The sequence below is a fragment of the Rasamsonia byssochlamydoides genome (assembly GCF_041956645.1).
Source record: "Rasamsonia byssochlamydoides strain NRRL 3658 unplaced genomic scaffold VTN77scaffold_58, whole genome shotgun sequence".
Classification (NCBI taxonomy): Eukaryota; Fungi; Ascomycota; class Eurotiomycetes; order Eurotiales; family Trichocomaceae; genus Rasamsonia; species Rasamsonia byssochlamydoides.
Genome location: NW_027192441.1, coordinates 41328 through 60603, shown reverse-complemented (window position 1 = coordinate 60603; position 19276 = coordinate 41328). Strand labels below are relative to the sequence as shown.

At 48.8% G+C, this 19276-nt stretch overlaps 7 protein-coding genes across 7 annotated transcripts; 5 read left to right on the top strand and 2 right to left on the bottom strand.

Annotated features, from left to right (window-relative positions):
• Positions 1-379: 379 nt before the first annotated feature.
• On the top strand, positions 380-1247 carry VTN77DRAFT_7167 (uncharacterized protein; the record flags this gene model as incomplete). The annotated part of the gene is made up of 5 exons (XM_069423526.1): positions 380-488; positions 573-625; positions 685-758; positions 829-1163; positions 1237-1247. The coding sequence occupies 5 exons, from the start codon at positions 380-382 to the stop codon at positions 1245-1247; spliced, it is 582 nt and encodes a 193-aa protein (XP_069275524.1).
• A 2668-nt stretch (positions 1248-3915) lies between these two features.
• Positions 3916-4467, top strand: VTN77DRAFT_7166 (uncharacterized protein; the record flags this gene model as incomplete). Its single annotated transcript, XM_069423525.1, has 1 exon — positions 3916-4467. The coding sequence occupies one exon, from the start codon at positions 3916-3918 to the stop codon at positions 4465-4467; it is 552 nt and encodes a 183-aa protein (XP_069275523.1).
• Positions 4468-6556: 2089 nt separating this feature from the next.
• Positions 6557-7933, top strand: VTN77DRAFT_7165 (uncharacterized protein; the record flags this gene model as incomplete). Its single annotated transcript, XM_069423524.1, has 3 exons — positions 6557-7415; positions 7528-7794; positions 7860-7933. 3 exons carry the CDS (start codon positions 6557-6559, stop codon positions 7931-7933), a joined length of 1200 nt encoding a protein of 399 aa, XP_069275522.1.
• A 2883-nt stretch (positions 7934-10816) lies between these two features.
• Positions 10817-11861, bottom strand: VTN77DRAFT_7164 (mitochondrial 37S ribosomal protein uS9m; the record flags this gene model as incomplete). The annotated part of the gene is made up of 2 exons (XM_069423523.1): positions 10817-10908; positions 10988-11861. The coding sequence occupies 2 exons, from the start codon at positions 11859-11861 to the stop codon at positions 10817-10819; spliced, it is 966 nt and encodes a 321-aa protein (XP_069275521.1).
• A 329-nt stretch (positions 11862-12190) lies between these two features.
• VTN77DRAFT_7163 (uncharacterized protein) lies at positions 12191-13812 on the top strand (the record flags this gene model as incomplete). Its single annotated transcript, XM_069423522.1, has 4 exons — positions 12191-12220; positions 12314-12515; positions 12730-13467; positions 13526-13812. 4 exons carry the CDS (start codon positions 12191-12193, stop codon positions 13810-13812), a joined length of 1257 nt encoding a protein of 418 aa, XP_069275520.1.
• Positions 13813-14774: 962 nt separating this feature from the next.
• Positions 14775-17131, bottom strand: VTN77DRAFT_7162 (uncharacterized protein; the record flags this gene model as incomplete). The annotated part of the gene is made up of 2 exons (XM_069423521.1): positions 14775-16934; positions 17012-17131. The coding sequence occupies 2 exons, from the start codon at positions 17129-17131 to the stop codon at positions 14775-14777; spliced, it is 2280 nt and encodes a 759-aa protein (XP_069275519.1).
• Positions 17132-17504: 373 nt separating this feature from the next.
• Positions 17505-18631, top strand: VTN77DRAFT_7161 (uncharacterized protein; the record flags this gene model as incomplete). Its single annotated transcript, XM_069423520.1, has 2 exons — positions 17505-17732; positions 17786-18631. The coding sequence occupies 2 exons, from the start codon at positions 17505-17507 to the stop codon at positions 18629-18631; spliced, it is 1074 nt and encodes a 357-aa protein (XP_069275518.1).
• Positions 18632-19276: the final 645 nt, after the last annotated feature.

Genomic DNA, 19276 nt, shown 5'->3' with positions numbered 1-19276 from the left:
CGGTTTGTTGAGTTGACGTTGCCATGTCACTACGCCGTGGCCTGTTTTGGATCAGCGCACGGCCTCAGGGGTTCGCTTGGCTATCCGTATCCCGTTAGTGCGGGGACGGCTGATATCAGATTCCTGGATTCCTCAGCAGGAGCCTGGGGCTTGGCGCTTCCGTAAATGGAACAACACGTGAAGTCTGATACAGCTCCGCAACAACTCACCAACCTTTCATGCGACTATTAATCCTCAGTTTCCTCACCGACCTTTTGTAACTAAATATTTTTCTTCCCCTCCCTTACCGTTGACGTCGCCGGAGTCTCTTCCTTTTTCAGTGACTTGGTAGAGTTTCTATCGATTGGTCAATTCACTTCGCCGCCAGAGAATCGCAATCATGGATCAGTCACACGAGCCGAATAGTGCCGCTCTGTATAACCAACGGAAGAGGCAGGGGTCTGTTGGGGGATCTCAAGTTCTGGACAGCATAATCTCTGCGTCTAATTGTGGGTGTTTATTTGTGCTTTTACTTTGGCTTCATTACTTTTGGCTCAAAAAGCCACTTCTTCGCTGACTCAGTTCGTGTGCAGTCGACCGAGAGGAAGTTGATCGTTTACGAAAACGGTTCATGAAACTGGACAAGGTAAGGAGGAAAAGATTGTCGCTAACAGGGTTGGGATGTTTCGCTGACTTGTTGGGAAGGATAACTCTGGCACGATCGAGCGAGAAGAGTTTCTTTCGCTACCACAGGTGTCTTCCAATCCTCTCGCAGCACGGTAGATGAGGACCCTTGCCCCGAGTTCTTGCATAACACCCATACTTACGAATCTTTGTGACCGGCACTAGGATGATCGCAATCTTCGATGAAGATGGCGGTGGTGATGTCGACTTCCAGGAATTCGTCTCGGGGCTGTCAGCCTTCAGTTCCAAGGGCAACAAGGAAGAAAAGCTGCGCTTCGCGTTCAAGGTCTACGACATCGACCGCGACGGATACATCTCGAACGGCGAACTGTTTATCGTGTTGAAGATGATGGTCGGCAGCAACCTGAAGGATGTGCAGCTGCAGCAGATTGTGGACAAGACCATCATGGAGGCGGATAAGGACCGCGATGGCAAGATCAGCTTCGAGGAGTTCAAGCAGATGGTGGAAAACACTGATGTGAGCATGAGCATGACATTGAGTATGTATCTTACCCCGCCTGAAGTATCCTCGGTTGAATTGTGGCGATGCTAACATCAACCTCTTCTACGCAGATCAAATTTAAGTGTTCGCCGTTTCATACCCCGGGTGTTCAGAGGGGAGTTTTGTTCCTGGCATTTTCTTTTGTTTATGAATAACGCATGACTGTCCGTCCGTCCGTCAGTCTGTATTTAGTTCAGTTCAGTTCCTTCCTTCTGGTTTGATGTGAATGATGATGGCCTACGATCCATAAACATCTACGCGTATAAGCAGAAACTTCAACCTGTCGATAGTTCTGGTGAATATCAAACGCTGGATGAGTGGGTGACTATTCAGGACATGGCATGAGGATATGCTGGTCTCTTTTTTTTTTCTATTCGCTTGCCAGTCATGTTATTATCCCGAGTGATAATGAAGCTACTGGAATACTTCCCAATAATGCACCTGCCTTTACGAACGTGTGGCCACGACTAAGTATGTACATTCAGCTTTTTGAACAGGATGGGCTGGTGAAGATTCGAGAACAGTCAACGTCCCTCGGGGATAGAAACCGCAAATTATATATATCTGAGTGAGTGAGTGAGTGTTTGTCAGATATATCCAAATCCTCCGAGTAAACGAGGTCCGTTTTATATATACTAATGAAATACTTCAACTGGCACAATCAAGTCAGATCAGATCAGATCAGTGATAACACTGATATACATAAGTAATGTCACTAGGTATGTACAGTACAGTACAGTATATTTGATATCTGTCTGCTTGTATTATATCTAACCACAGCAAGTTGTCGATGAAGACGATAAGATGATTGACATTTGACTAGAGTAGAACTCCTAATGTGATATGAAGAAATAATGATGATTTATAGAAAGACCAAGAAGATGAGAGAACAGGTGGATTTTAGACCCAAAAACAAATCATGGTGGCCGATCGGCTTCTATCTCCTTCCTTTGTTTTGGGTATTTGCTTGGTTCACGGGTGAGATCACTGATACCTAGGACTCTTAGGCACTGACACAAGCAAAACTCGAACTCAGAAAGAAAGGACGCCATCCTGTCTGTCTGTCTGATATATACTCCACACTCAAGATACGACTCGAGCTGAACTGAGCGACTGGTCACTACACTGCACTTGCTGTCTGATGTGGTTGGTGATGGCTGACTCCTGGCGTAGGCATTGCATCAACAGTTCGTAATGTCAACAGAAACAATGGAGACAATCTATCTATTTTGACTGGCAATAACTCCTAGTTGCCAAGGCTAAAAGAATGGTTAGATAAGGTTAAAGTCATGAGAAAATAGGCTGAATACAAGCCCCAAACCTGAGGGGGTCGGTATGATTCGATCCCGTTTGTTGTCTCAGATAACTATATGCTTGAAGCTTCAACCCCCAGAATCTGACAAGTATACTACTAGTCATCTTATCGATGGCGAGACGAAAAGCGTTTTGACCAAAGCAGGAAGCAGGAATCAAGCCATGCTTACCTTCCGTCATAAACGCGAAAAAGGCAAGAAGGAAAATTGGCAGCTTCCATGAACTGTTGATGATTACAAATGTGAGCAGATTATTAGTGCCCGGGGTTCTGGCCTAGGCCTTCCAGAACGTGATAAAGATACCTCGGGACATAGTAATGCTGACTGATGTCGTTGGGAGCTGAATAGGTTTCAAGATTTGAGATAGGCCCGGAGTACATCGGACGCTTTCTCAGAGAGGAAAAGGAAAGATAGGAAGATCAGACTTGATATCGTGTTTCAGAATCTACGTTCTGATGCTATAGAACAGATGGCATCTTCGATGTTGCTGCATCATCCCTCGCACCTTCCTACCTGGGATGACAGGCCTGAGCCGCAGGGCTGGCTGAAGGTTCCACTCCTCTGGAAAACCGTTGAAACCTCCAGAACAACAACACGCCTGATTGGCTGCAATTTCCTGCATCGCTCCTGACTCTTGCAGCTGTAATTTCGGCAGAAAGGAGCTCCGATCCTACCTGGGTAGCAGTATGGTGACATCTCCAGGATTACATATCCTCTTGGCGAGCAGATTCCTGCAGATGACTCAGCAGGAGCGCGTGGTAATTTCGCACTTACGCCTTGAAATCATGGCAGAAAGAATGGGAGCCCCCGCCAACGAGTCGCATGCCCAATTCACTCCAGAGTATCCATACTGCGTCGTCTGTACAGAGTATAGGGAGACTCCACTCAGGGTCCACAGCCAAAGTCCCGATCGATCTCGGAGATGGACCCACTGGATGAAACAACCTCGTATATCTCGCTCCTCCGCAGATGCAGACGAGGCTGTGTTCGAAAGCCTGTTTCATCTAAGTTTCACATGATTCCAGAAAACAATGCCCTTCTTACTTGCTTTGGTGGGCTGCCATAGGGCCTAAGACTCATCTTGAAAATTAATTACAAGACGGAGATGCTCCGAGGGGCTTCTGGATGATGACCTCAGATAAGTACATGTGAGTCTACGTTCAAAATTAAACGGGGGAATGCCTTCCAGATGTGAGATGGATGCCCCTATGTTGATGGGTAGGCCTGGAAGTCAGAGCTCAGACCTCTTGGTGATTTGTTGGGCAACAAGACAGCCTGCCGATACCCAGAAAGCCCGTCAGTGACCATCATAGCTGCGTCCTTGCTGACAGCGTCTAGCATCCCAATTGGTACCTGCAGTACTCCTGATGGTTATTATCCTCATGACTCATCTTTGGTCTGTCTGAAACCACCGTTTTAACATGGTGGTTGCTTGCTATGACAAGAACTGAAAGTAATGTAGGGCTTGCAGACACTAACAACTCCAAGCTGCAAAAAGAGACTCGTTCAAACTCAATCCCGTCAGCAAGGAGACTTCCGGATACAACCTTCCTGCTCATTTCATGGCACGCTGGTACTCCTACGTTATGCAGATGCCGACGGTATAGAGAGGGAGTTATATTGTCCCGGTTCGGCTGGAACTCGATTTTAGGTATAGACCCTCGAGGTGTGGCGCGTGTTATCGGGAAGCTGGCCTGCTACAAGGCTCATCTAGCGTTCCCGAGGTCTCTGATCATGCGCGTTCATCATCAAACCTCCCCAGATGACAACAGTCTTTGGCTCCGAGTGGCTGAGCTGTTATCACCCCACATATCTGCAACACCCGCTGTCAGCAGAGCGCGTTCAGGTCGTCAAGGCTCAACGGTTATCCGAGGTTCGATCCTGAAACGTTCAACGCCAATCTCTTACCATTACCCCTTAGACCAAGCCAGCTGGGGTATGGCTTCAGAGAGGTCGCCCAATCGTGGCTTCGCGGCCTTACAGGACTAGGTTGTTGCACACCCAACCAACTTGCGTCGTACGGCGTGCACCTACTCCATTCAGCAAGACACCAAGCCCTCCGGCTCCCCCAGCCTGGCTGAAGGTCCAGACCTGTTTCTTGTACGATCGCGACTAGGGCTGTTGCAATTACGTCCCCTGTCCGAAAGGCGCAACGCTAACCACGCCTACAGAACAAGCTCCCGTCTATTCCCAGTTCCCACGGCACTGGCGACCCAGCCTCATCGCCACGGTCGCAATAATTTGCAAGCTTTATGAGCCGCGAAGCCCCGATGGCGCAGATCACCGACATGCAGCCTGCAGGGCTCCAGTTAGCTGCGCTGTGGCCCTACATCTTCAAAGCTCCGGAGTATTCGGGACTATTACTACTCGGCCAGGAGGGATGACGAAGGTCCACGCAGAGCAAGGCAGCATCATTCTTGTCATGAGGGATTGATTCTTCTACTTTCCTTCTTTTCTTTCTTTCTTTTTAACCCTTCCTCTTCGGACGAGCTGATGCATATCGGGGCTTCTGCACCAGGCCGCAAGGACACTGCAGGTCCCGGATGACTACATCCAAAAGCATTTTAGGCAGAAAGCCAATGGATTCACAGACATGCAGATCTCATCTGACTGTGTTGGGTCGGTCCCCCGACACCTCGATATCAATTCTTAGTGTGGATGGGGCTGCCTGTCCAACATTGGGGCCCAACCGGACCTATACCATCTCCGCTGTCCTCGACTTCATTTGTTAGCCTGGAACTATGGACCACACCAAGGCGCAGAAGCAAAGGGAGCGACCCATGATCTAATTATGGCCAATCCTATCCATGCGAGAACGGGTCGCATGGGACGACAAAGGACACTACATATCATGGGAAACCCAAAAAGGAAGGCTGACAAAAAAGAACGAAAGAAAGGAAGAAGAAAAGAAAGAAGTAATCAGGGGGAAATTGGGGCGCATGCTTTTTTTTTTTGTCTTTTCTTGTTTAGTTCTTTTGCTGCGGACTACATCCGTAGTTCCTTTTCCCTTTTTCAGACCCTTGATACCTAGATGCTTCCCGACTCTCCGGCTCGTTCTTACCCAGATCGGGGATATTTCGCGTGCCCCCAGTCAGTCTTATTTGTAAAATTCAGGGTCGCAAACTCCCGCTTTTCCTGATACTGGCCGGGCTTCCAGCCCTAAGCAGCCACGGAGACAAAAAAACAAGACTCTTGAAGATTGAAAACCCGCAAGACCCTCCTCTCCCCCCCTTCCGCGTCCCATTATTCCGCTCTCCAAGCCCCGCCATCCTGGTGGTGAACTTAAGCGGCAACAATCCCTGTCAAAGCCCTCGAGGCGTCAGATGCCCAAAAGGCGATCCCAAGTCTGATAGCCGCACCTACGATGTGTGACGGATCGACGGGGTTGGTGAAATATTGCCAACTTCCTGAACTCTTTGATTTAGTTTCCAGTCCCAGTGTGGCCTGTAAACCACGCGCAGCCTCCGCCTTGAAACTCGACATCTTCTTCTCCTCCGGCTGTTTTGATACTTCTTTATTATTTGCAAGAACCTGCCAGATAATGTGATTCGGCCGGTCAGTGTGCCTCTTCAGATTCTCCTCCACCTCTATATTGTTGTCAAAGGAAGTTTTGATATTGTTGTTTTTCTCTGTTTACTCTATATACCTTCGATCCACTTAGCCGCAACTGGGATCATCCCCGGAGCGGGTTGGATGGCTGGCAGTGTCACCATTTCTCACTGTTCGGGAACACCTGACTGCTCTTTTGCTTTATATTGGGATGCGCGAAGACACCTCTTGTGGAAGCGTTTTCCTCAGTAAGGTTGCGCTACCTTTTTGTCTCCAGGATTGATTGGCGAGGGATCCTGAGCATGTCTTCCATGCTAATCTACTATGCAGGCCTCGTGAGCGGGCAGCGCAATCCAATCTATCCAGTACTTACGGGTCTCTTAGACAGTGAAGTCACCGTCTACGGTCGATTCCATCGCAGACCGGAAAGCTGGAATTCTACGCAACTCCTCCGCTCTCGCCTCCGACGCATCGAGCCCACCTCTTCGATCCGTTGCGGGGCGGGCCCTCGAGGGACCGTGAGGGTGGAATGGATGGTGACAATCATCAGAGGAAGCAGCATGATCCTTCCAATTACCCGTCGGTGCCTGGGCTGCCACGGCATGCCGTGCAACAACAACCACAACCACCACCATCTGCTGGCCGCTCAGGAGAGCACTTTCAACGGCCATCCCTACAGTCCGCACGCCGGGGGGAGATGTCTGTTCCTGCGCACGGTCGAAGCGCCCATCTGCCAGACTACACAGGATATGGATACACGTCAGAGCCGTCCCTTCAGGGCGGTCCGTTGCAGGGCTCAGGGTTACAATATCAGGCATCATTTCCTCCAGGGGCATTGCGCCAGGAGCCACCACCAGATCATCCACACCAGCGGCAGTCTCAACAACAACAATTCTCGCAGTATGGGCCCGGCCTTGTCTACAGCATCGATCAGCAAGGTCAAGCGCAGGCTTCATATGAGATACCGGTCCCGGCGCCTCCTTACGAACCTCGGCAATCTGGGGCATTGGGAGCTCTGTCCGCCCAGTTTGGCGTTCCACAGTATTTGACGCCTACGGGGCATGCTGGGTCCGGTGACTCCGGTGTGTATTTAACGCCGCAGGCGCAGCAGGCAATGTATCACCAACAGAATCCACTTGGCCGCTCGAGTGCGCCAGCGCCATCCTATCCAGCCGCGATGGCTGATTACAATCCTGTCGGCGCCACAGAAGGCGTAGAGCAGCAAGAAACAGCACCACAAGAATCAACCAATCTAGACGACGCCTACGGCCAATATCAGCAAGCTCTGAGGGCCACCTTTGACTACACGCGGGCGGGGCGATTGGTCGACGCGAGTCGATCGCTATTGGAGATCTCCGAGTGGCTGATTGGCAACGCGCGCGAGTTAGGTAAGGGTATTACTAGCTTTTTCGTACGAGTCTTCTCGAAGGTTGCCATCTTTTCTGCGCTTTCTCTTTTGTCGTCGGTGCTAATTGGTTCTTCATGTTACCGGGTTCCCAGGCCTCCTCCGAGACGAACAAGACCTCCACTCAGAACGGCTGCAACTCTGGAACAACTTCAACCTCTGCTGGCTTGCTGTATGTCAAAAACAGAAGGATTTGACGCAGGCTTTCCTGGAGACGGGCCACCAGCAGCCAAATACGAGCATGCTCACGATCGATATGATGGAAAAAATGGGCCAAGACCTCATCCGGCTGTGCGATAAGATGGAGCCGCACGGGCTTGTCGACTATCAGATGGGGATATGGGAGGAAGAAATACTTAGTGGTAAGGTGGTGAACGTTGGGTGTCTGAGGATGACGGTTCACTGATAAATCTGATTGTCTCGACAGTTTTAAGTCAATGTCTCGATCTCGTCGAAGGAGGCAACGAGACGGCGCAGCCAACTGCTCCTGCCCGATCCTGAGTGCAAATTGCTCTATAATGTTTCTCCTCATATGTCACTTGACTTTCGATGCTTCTTAATAATGACTGTAATGTTTTATCCTTGACTGGCAGCAGACCCTCTTTTTGTTTGTTTCTTTTTTGCGATTCGGATACCATCCCTTTCTCTTTAATTCGGAGTCAAGTTCTCCATCTTTATTTTGATGATTATGATGATGATGATGTTTCAGTACGGCATCTCCTGCTGGCGTACATCGGTCTGTACCAGAAAATCTCTCTTCTCCTTTTTTCATTTCTTGTTTTTTTTTCCCCCTGTCTTTCTCGCTATGGGTTATGATTTTTGCGCATGACTACAAGATACGTTGTTTTCTGTAGGGATATTTCTATGGGACACTTATGATCGACACTTGTTGATCACGAAGGTTTGAAAAATCTGAGCAATACATGGCGCACGGCAAAGGGATGGGAAGGGGGCAAAAAGAAAAAAAAAAGATAAGGAAAAAGGGAACAAGTCGAGTACAACTGCACAGACAGACAGGGTTGGCGCTATTACAGGTTTACCTACATATAGAGGGATGTTTTTCCAAAAAAGTTCGCGGTTTTGGCTTGGCGAGGCGAATTAGGGCTTCTTTTTCTTTTTCTTTTTTTCTGCTTCTTGCTTCTTGAGTGTACAGAGGGTATACTATATACTGGGCTGGTCTCGAGATACTACTAATATAATAATTACGTTGCAATGTAATGTACTGTAGTTAGGTAGGTAGTTCTTATTCCAGGTGGACAATATTAATAACCCTAAGACGGAGAATAGGTAGGTATCGTGCCTTGTGAACCCGCGTGTCCATGTGCTAGATTTTTTTTGCCGGGTCAAATGACCTGTTTGTTTACCTTGCCTAGTTGGCATTTGCAATAGCAATACGAGTTTTGTGTTCCAAAGTACTGTACTGTACACACACAGACAGACAGACTGGATTGACAGGACACATACAATACAACAGTATGGAGTATATGATTGAGCATCGTGAATCGATCGAATCCTAACTGGCGGGGCTGGGCCTGGTCCCCGGAATGGAATCACCGATGATAGTGCGCGCAGTGGGGATCCGCTACTAAACTTAGGTACTCCGTACCTCAAAACTACTCCGTATAACTATACGTGCTGTGGGCCCTGCAAAGCAGGGCTGCATCTGAGCCTACAGCCTATGTACATACATGTATGTACATACAATCTATTGATACTACAGCAGTAACTTGGTAAGTAATGTATGTACAGTCTGGTATCCCCGCTCCCAATACTAATATGTCTGCAGACACTCTGAACTTTGCAGCTAGTCCAACAATAGTCGGGATTCTATCCATACGTCCAAAAAAAATCATTGAATAATACGGCGGAGTTGAGTCGGATACAGACAACATCGCATCGCATCGCCGATCTGGCGATCTGGAAGCTTGAGCAGAAGAAGAAGAGGAGAAATGGAGATGTGGTATGACGGATCCATGATCTATATATATAGATTCCTAGGGTCTGCTGAAGTTTTCTGGGCTCAGGGTATTTCTTCTCTCTATTCTATCCTTCTATTTAGTCAGTTGGTTAGTTAGTTAGTCAGTCAGTCAGTCAGGCATTTCTTCATTCATGTCCCAATCAATCAACAATAACTAAGTATGTACTGTACCGTACCTGATCATTGGAGGAATGAATCAACACTGGCTGATTGCACTTTATCGACTGGCCTATCTAATTGACCCTCCTACCTAATCTAATAGATATACATACAACATACACGGGTATGTAGCTAGATTGGGAGGTATTGTATCGGAGATTATCTTTTTCCAAAGGCGGGGAATAGGGTAAAAGCGGGGGCGATAAATACTACCATACTACCTACCTTACCTACGGTACCTATCTACCTACTTCCTCCATTGTCCATTGGGTATGTATGTTCATACCTAAGTTTTGTATGGGGACTAGTATGTACAGTACATACATACAATGTACATTACATACCTAGACCATAGACTAGACGGACGTGACTTGACATAGGTACCCTGCATGAACCTAGCACTGAACATGTACCTAGGTAAAGGTTCTGATAGACATTTAGTCTAGTCTAGTCTATTTTACACGGAGAAGGATCTCTTTCTTTAACTTTCTTTAAGCATTCACTCATTAGTTCGGTACATGCCTAGGATGTAGTTACTTAAACCGTGGAAAATTGGGAAGAGGAAGAAAAGGGATAGAGACCGAGTTACTCATTAGTCGACAATTAACGGTAGCAGAACGAACGGATTAGTGTACGTACACCTAATTCGCGGGATTAATTGATATTAATATTAATATTACTTAAACTAATTTGATAACACAGGAAATCAGATAATTGCGATAATACCCGCTATTTATATCGCTACCTGCAAGGCGTAAATGAGGGTTATAGTAGGGCACATGACCATTTCCTATATACCTACCTACTTAATGTACCGTACATACCTCTATGCAGGGAGTTAAATAAAGTTGGGAATCTCGGGATAGGCAAGATCAAAATCAGGGACCTTTGGGTTTTTATTTCCCCTATAATATAAGTTTCTTACCATATAGTCTTATTATTGCTTACTCAATGCCATATCAGCTTCACTGTGTATAGTAGTAGGTAATGGGTAAAACAAGCTCAGAACAGCACAGCAGAACCTCTTCTTGCTGTAAACGAAGCAATTAGCTTTCTCAAATCGAACTGATAATAACAGTTATTTGACAGACGATGCATTGCTATGCAAGCCCGTGAAATAGCACCTTGACCGTGACCTTGACCTTGAATACACGCAGGACGTAGTAAATACAATATAGATCTCGCTGTCGAAGTGGCAGATGTGATATAATACATTGGGAAAGAAAGAGCATGAGAAAATCCACGTATCACCGCTTGACCCAGGTGGGCATCTTCCTTGCTTTCCGATGACCAGGCTTCTTCCTCTCCACACGACGCGCATCGACCGTGATGACACCAGCTGTCAGGTGCAAAAGAGTAGTTAGCCAATGTTCTTCTTTCACATTCGACAGTGCCGGGACAGTGTAGAGACAACGTACCTTTTCGCAAGACTGGTTTGAGTGCAGGCTCATGAACCAGCAAAGCCCGTGCAACTGCCAAGGTGATTGCTTCGGCCTGACCAGTAGTTCCTCCACCATGAACTGTGGCCCATACGTTATACTTATCAAGCCTCTGTGTACATCTCAGTGCCCACAGCGCACTCTCACGGTCATGGACTCGTGGAAACACCTCGACAATGTTCTTGCCATTGACTAAAACCTCTCCTTCTCCTTCCACGAGATAAACCACAGCTGATGCCGTCTTTCGTTTTCCTTTTCCCCGTGCTCGACCAAACTCATCAACCACAGCAGGCGCTGGCTTGTTGGCATAGGGGTTACCGGGACGGAGGAATTTGTTCAGCGTCTCACGCACCTCCTCCGGTGCCAGAGCCGGGTCAATTCTGTTGAGACGGTGGAGGATCTTGATAAGGTTCTTGTATTTCTTCGTTGGAACGTTCTCGCCGACAAAGTCACGAAACTGCGCCAACTTGAACCACGCCATTCGCGGGGCCTCGCTGGGCGCTACCGTCGGTAGTGACGCATATTTTGCGAGGATACGCTCTAGATTCAATAAATGATCGATAAATTTGGGGCTGCCCGAGAAGTATGCCGGGGAGGCGGGCACGATACGCGCGGGAGTAGCCCTGAATTTGGAGAAGTCAATTTCCGGGGCAGCCTTGACGAGTTCGGTAGCACTTCTCCGAGCGGAGGTGGAGAACCGATTTCTTCGTTGTCTTTGCTGAAGCAGCTGTGCTGAGATTGGAGCAAAAGGAGCAGTCGTATGGACGTAGGACTGGAGCAATGGCGGCGCTCGGCAGACGCCCTGCACTGTCTGCACGAGGCGACTGGAGCTCTGCCAAGCCATTGACTTCATATCAAGACTGACAGCAGCCTTGACAGTCGAAACGAAAAGGAACAGGGCCCAGTCGGGGAGGCCTTTGACAGGTTCTGTCCAATATTCGTATATCTCGAATGTCGACGAGGTTTTTTGCTATGTTTGCCGGTCAACGGACGGACCTGGCTTTGTCACGTGAGGGAGGTTGCAGTCAACAAAGGATTCTCCGGCGCCGAACTCTTAGTTTGATTCGCACAAAATTTCGTCGCCTCCCGCCTGCAAGCTCTTCGTTTTCCTCCCGCCTCCTTTTCCCCCCGCCATCCTCCTCCTTCTTTTGAGATCACACTCGAAGAAGCGGTTTTCTCAAAATGTCTTTCGGAAAGCTCTACGGCCAAGCTGTAAGTGTTTCTATCCCGCGCAATGAAATATTCTCTTGACTGTATGAGAGTCGTTTTGATTCATTGACTGGGTGCTGACTTCATCGCCTTCAGGTTAACCCCCGCACCGTCCCAATCTTGGTCGCGGCCAAGGCCAACGACCTTGATCTGGAGCTGGTCCAGGCTGAAAACAATGCCAATGCAGAGTTCAACAAGTCTGCTGAATATCGCAAGCTGAACCCGCTTGGCAAGATCCCCACCTTTGTCGGCGCGAATGGCTTCGTCCTGACTGAGGCCATTGCCATTGCTATTTACGGTACGTCTCTTCTTCCCTACAGATTTTTTTTTCATGCGGCGCTTGAATTTTATATGATGAAGCGTTTTATATATTATATCAGTTATCCCTGGCAGAATTGCAATGTTGATAACCCACCAACTCTGATCTACCCCGCTTTCAAGCGAGACGCGCCCATCTTGCCATGATCCGACACATTTTGATTTTGGTGCCCATTGGACTAACCATGCCACAGTCACCTCCCAGAACGAGAAGACCACTCTGTTGGGAAAGACCAAGCAGGACTATGCTTCCATCCTCCGCTGGATGTCCTTTGCCAACTCGGAGGTGCTCCCCCGCCTCGGTGCCTGGTACCGTCCCTTGCTCGGCCTGGACCCGTACAACAAGAAGGCTGTTGAGGACGCCTCCAAGGCTGCGCTCGCGAGTCTGGCCGTCCTGGAGTCTCACCTTACTGCCAACACCTTCCTCGTTGGTGAGCGCCTGACTCTCGCCGATATCTTCACTGCCGGCATCCTTTCTCGTGCTTTCGCCCTTGTCTTGGACAAGGAGTTCCGCGACAAGCACATTGCTATCACCAGATGGTACCTGACTGTTGTCAACCAGCCTGTTTTCAAGGCTGTTGTTGAGAACCCCGTCCTCGTTGAGGAGGCCATCAAGTACACTCCCCCAAAGAAGGAGGAGAAGCCCAAGAAGGAGGCCGCTCCTAAGCAGCAGAAGGAGCAGCAGCAGGCTGAGGAGGAGGATGAGGGCGAGCCTAAGCCTGAGCCCAAGCCCAAGCACCCTCTTGAGGCTCTGGGCAAGCCCACTCTGATCCTCGATGACTGGAAGCGCAAGTACTCCAACGAGGACACCCGCTCTGTTGCCATGCCCTGGTTCTGGGAGAACTACAAGCCCGATGAGTACTCTCTGTGGCTTGTTGACTACAAGTACAACAATGAGCTCAAGCTCACCTTCATGGCCAACAACCTGATTGGTATGTGCTTGCGTCGTTGCCTTTCCTTTGGATAATTTCGCTTACGTGTTTTTCGCAGGCGGTTTCTTCAATCGTCTGGAGGCTTCCCGCAAGTTCCTCTTCGGTGCGGCCTCTGTGTATGGCCAGAACTATGACTGTCTCATCCGAGGAGTCTTCATGGTCCGTGGCCAGGACCACCTGCCGGCCTTTGACGTGGCTCCCGACTGGGAGAGCTACGAGTTCAAGAAGCTGGACCACACTAAGGAGGAGGACCGCAAGCTGGTTGAGGACTTGTGGGCTTGGGATGTGCCTGTCGTCAGGGACGGCAAGGAGTTCCCATGGGCTGATGGTCACGTTTTCAAATAAACGAGTCCTACGTTGCCCTTCTTACCCACGTCGGCCAGAGTAATGCCCTTACCTCCTGAAAACATACACCACACGGCTGAGGACATGTCATTGAAATCTGGCCTATCCCTAATCTCTTCCTCCCCTACCGTTATTCCGCCATTTCCAGATTTCTTCGACGTTGTCGACTCATGCCTCACCCCGCCATTATCCCCCTACCCTACATTTTTTTTCTTTTTGACGGCCAGAAATTTTGATGTGATGGTTATGTCCCGCTTATGACATGTCGAGAAGAAGATGATGATGCGATGAGAATAAGGGCCTAGGCAGGATATGCGCCAACCATAGGAATAAAAATCCTGCAGTGCGCAGTATATATTGCGCTCGTTACAGAAATAAATAATTCCATGCACCGCGCGGTCCAAGTAACAAAACCCAGAGAATATCATTATGTCACAGATAAAATAATTAAGAATAATAGGTGTAATTATTATTTATTTCCCTTGCCCTTTAATATACATATACACATACATACATATATATATGCATCTGCAAGCGAGCCCAATAGTGACGTTTTCCTCATTCACGCATTTAATCTACTCATATGGTACCTAGGTATGGATCGAGATGGCAGAACCTTCCTTTCTTTCTTTCTGCTCTCTTTTCTAGATAGATATGTAACGTTGCCTGTTAATAACAAAAATATTTTATGCAGTAATAAGTAATACATAGTCGAAGAGAGAAAAAAGAAGGGAGAAAAAGACAGGTAACTACTGACACACATGGATAGGTAAGGTAGGTAGGGTATGTTTTTGTTTATCCGTTACAGATGCATCATATCACGTCACATCATTGTAACGTAAGAGAAAACAAAACAAAACAACGATTACAGTCAATTGCTCTGGACCAGGTAAAAAAAAAAGGGGGGGGGGGGGGGGGGGGGAATATATGGAGTATAGATACATGTTCGAAGAGATAGATGGCTACAAGCCCACTTCCTGTTTCTCTCTCTCTCCCTCCACACTAGGGAGGCTTGAGCTAAGACAAGACGCTGTTTGTTGTTCTTCACCACTTCTTTTCCCCCTCAGCTGTGTTCGTGCTTTTTCTACCCATTTTTCCGCTCTCTGTGCCTGTTTCTCTGCCTTTTTTGCCCGTCTCTGTGCTCTTCGTGCCAATGCTTGCGCAATTCGTACCCGGTCTTGCGCTTGTTTTACCCGTTCTTGCGCTGCTGGTGTTTGCTCTCTCCGTGCCCGTTCTTGCGCTCTCCGCGCCCGGTCTTGTGCTACTCGTACCTGTTCTTGCGCTTTTTCTGCTTCCCTTACGGTTATCTTGGCGATTCGCCGCGATCTCTTCTTGACCTTCTTTATCTTCCTGCGGGTTGTCAGAGTTATCCTGGGGCGTCTCTTAGGCTCCCCCGGCGCGTCTTCGATGCTCAAGGCCTTCAGCTCCTTTTTTGGCAAGTCTTCCGGTTCCTCTTCTGCGCCTCCGACGTCTGACTCTGACTTGGACTCTGACTTGGACTTTGGCTTGGGCTCTGGCTTGGGCTCTGACTTGGACTCTGACTGTTGTTTCTCCGAGTCGGTAGAGGTGGTGGTAGCGCCGGCATCGGAAGAAACGTCACTTTCATTTTCATTGGAGACTTTTTTGTCGCGCGTAATCGTTGAATGATTGGTGTTCTGCCAGTGTCGGATCATCCGGCTGACGTCGTTGGTTCTCGCCAGTTTCCTCAGTCTCTTCAGCACCGTAATGAGAACCTGAGACTCGTCCACGGTCGGATCGTTTGTGAACTCGGGAACCTCGAGGATGTTGTACGGCTGGCCGGCAGCCTTGAGTTTGCTGTCATCAATCAAGACGGTATTTGATTGATCCCATCGGAAATTTGATGGGGGAACGACGGTGTCATCATTTTCTCCCGTCTGACCATCTTCTGAGCTTGTGCTTTTTTGTTGACGCTCCGTCAAAAGCTGGTGCATTTTGGCGCCAAGCTTCCTCTTGCTTGTCGGGTATCGCGCCTGGATACTTTCGTCCGCCCACACTTGCTCAAGGCGCTTGTAGACTTGAACCTTTTCCTTGTATTGGGCATCTGTTAGTCCTAATTTATCTCGAGCCCACTGTGCGACCAGCCCTCTCCTGTGAAAACTCGAGAAGATTTTCGAGCATATCGCTTCTACAGTGGCTGGCTGCGAGCTGGACCACACCATCACAGTATAACGGGTAAATAACTCTTTCAGAAAATTGTCAAGGCCGGGCCTCTTGACGAAGCTAGGTGGGAACGTTCGCTTCTTTCGGTAGAGAAGTGTGCCATTCAAGTCAAGGATAACGAGAAGGGGTTGAGCAACTGGCAACTTTTTAGGATTCTTAGCAGCCTGTTCCAAATACTCTTTGGTTGGGACAGGAGCAATGGGGGGTGGTGGACTCTTCTTGGGTGACCGTCCATTGTTTCCACTTCCACGGGTAACTCGACCTGACACTTCCGTCTGATTTTTGGAGGTATTCACCTGGGAAGAGGAAGTCGACGTCGACGTAAAACTCCTTTGTTGGATAGCGCTATTCCAGAAAAGAGGATTTGAAGGAAGATTCCCAGGTTGCACGAAATTCCATGGCAAGAGCTGTGGTTGTAGAAATGGATTTTGAAAAGCACTTACGAGGGCATTCGAAGCAGTCGGATATGTGCCTAGCGTAGGAACAGACATACTTGTAGCTCCAAAGGCGAAGTTCGAACTCCCAGATGGCAGTGCAATCTGTGCACCAAACGGTAACGACGCTTCCGGGGTAGCACTATGCGGCATAGGAAGGGATGGATCCTGAGAGATTGGAGGTGTATTGACTGATCCAGTCCCTCTGCGAGCCTTCCGTGGACGGCGCGACCTACGAGGCGCTCCCCCTGTGGTGTTTTGTTGTGAAACAGGCTGCGGGGTCTGCTGGGGAGCATTTCCATCCACCTGTGGATTCACCCCAGGCTGAGGCTGCCGGCAACCATGAAATGGCCTCCAATTACTCCTGGAGTTGACATCATCGTCCTGTGATGCGTAATCTGTCGATTCATGTTCTCCGCCGCGAGAATGGTCCGATGAATTCATCTTAGGATCGCTGGGCCTAAAGTCGCCGGTATGTGATATGGAACGACGAGTCGCTTTGAGACGCTGAAATAGCAGGACTGTTAGAATCGAAACGAGTAAAAAAAGATACGCCTTCAGAGGAGCGATTAAGATTTCTTTACCTTCGCGTCTTCCCTGGCCTGAAAAAAGCATTCACGAGATGGTGCGTGCGATCGGACTGGAAGATCTACTGCGAATGGCGAGAATGAAAAGGACGGGCGAAAACCAGATCTTCGCAACATGAAGATCAGCGCAATATGTCATGATCTGGCGAACAAAAGGAACAAACGAAGAATAGAATTTTAATTATTATGCAGAGGAGCATATGGAGAACCTTGGAATAATAATATTTCTGCCGGAGGCGGAAACCACGCGAGGCGGAGTCTCCGCGACTGCAGCGAACCAGTAGAGGCTTGCCTTACGCTTCACCGCCTTCGGAGATAGCAGAATCACATTTTTGTTTCCAACTTTCCCGCCGCAGGACAAACGACGCCGCCACAAATTGCATATGAGATGAACTGTTTCTCTTAATGGTTCAGGGTGACTGAACAAGCCCTACCGAGGCCTGTACTATTTAATAGACCCATTGTTATCCCGCTATAGACAACCCACAACATGGCAATCTCCGACTCTCTCAATCGGCGCATACGAGCGAGTCGAGAGGAAGACGAAAATGACTTCTCGACAGTCTCCTCATCAGATGAAATGGAAGAAGGGTCAGACGAGGAATTAGCTTCTGATGATGAGCTTGAGAATTCCGGGTCTGCTATGGAAGAGGACGAGGACGAGGATGACAATGATATTGATGAAGAGGATGAAGATGAAGATGAGGACACCGATAGCGTTCGTCTTATCTGAAATTGAAATTCCAAGGGTTTTGGCTAACTGTCGTCCAGTCTGATATCGACCACGAGAAGGAAGCCGTTCAGGCAGAATTCAGCCAAATCTCCTTTGGCGCTCTCGCAAGAGCGCAGGAATCGCTCGGAAAGCGCAAGCGCTCCGACTCGAGCGCCAAAGCAACGTCCGACAACGCCGCCTCTGCACTCGAAGACATCCGCGCCCGAATCCGTGAGGCGCGCGAACAGAAACGCAACGAGGCCTCCTCCAAGTCCAAAGACAAAGACAAACCAAAGCCCACACGTTCCTCCAAGCACGCACCAACCGTTCAGTCCTCCAAGCACGCGGTCTCTCGCAAACGCGTCGTCGTGGAATTGAACAATGCCCCCAAACCTCGAGACCCGCGCTTCGATCCAGCTGTTATGAGTCATAGTGCCACCAAGCGCAATGCCACCGCCATCAACCAGGCGTACGCCTTCTTGGACGAGTATCGGGCAAACGAGATTAAGCAGATGAAGGAAGAGCTGGCACGGACCAAGGATCCGGATCGGAAGGAGGAGCTCAAGCGCGCCATCACATCGGCAACGGATCGACTGCGGGCGATAGAGAACAAGAAGCGCGAGCAGGAAGTGCTCGCCGAGCACCGGAGACGGGAGCGCCAGTTGCTGCGCGAGGGCAAGAAGAGCAAGCCCTATTACCTGAAGAGATCGGATATAAAGAAGCAGGTGCTGATAAAGAAATACGAGTCCATGGGCGCGAAAGAACGCTCCAAGGCCCTGGAAAGGCGGAGGAAGAAGCTGGCTGCGAAGGAGAAGAAAGATATGCCCTGGGGACGGAGGACATTGGAGGGGACCACCTCGGGAGGAGGAGATGGCGGTGGAGTCAAGCGGAGGAAAGGTGCTTGATAGATATGATGATAATAGTAATGGATACCCTTTCTCTCTTTGCCTTTTGATGGTCAGGCTCTGCAGTAGAATCTTCCTTTTCTACTTCATCTTATAAACGCTACCTGATACCTAAGTAGGCAAGTAAACAAGTTTAAGATGGTTACTCCGACAGGACCACAGGCACTGTCCCATTTATCATTGAATAAAGCGTAGAACGAACTTAAATCCCGTCTCGGAATTTGATTTCCCCTTCCTATGTTCGTACCCAGGTAGCACCCAGTAGACGACGACCTATCCCAATGTCCCCAAGAGAACAAATGTAGTAGTGTAGCGCCTCGGCCCAAAAGAGAAATCAAAGATTTTGAATCGGTGCCGCATCGTTGTGCGAGCGAGAAGACAAGTGAGAATTTGCAAACAAAAGATAACGAAACTTAGTCGCAAAGAGTACACCACGCCGTAATAGCGATGAGGGAATCAGGAAAAATCCAGACCAGAAACAGTGAACACGATAAAAAAAATAAAGAAAAAAAAACTATATCCCGGAAGCCAAATCAAAGAGCTTCCAAAGAAAAAAATAAAAAAAAAGTGAGAATCGATGATCAATGTGGGAATAAATTTAGACCAAGACCGAACAGTGTCAAGTTCGCCGTCCCAAGAATAAAC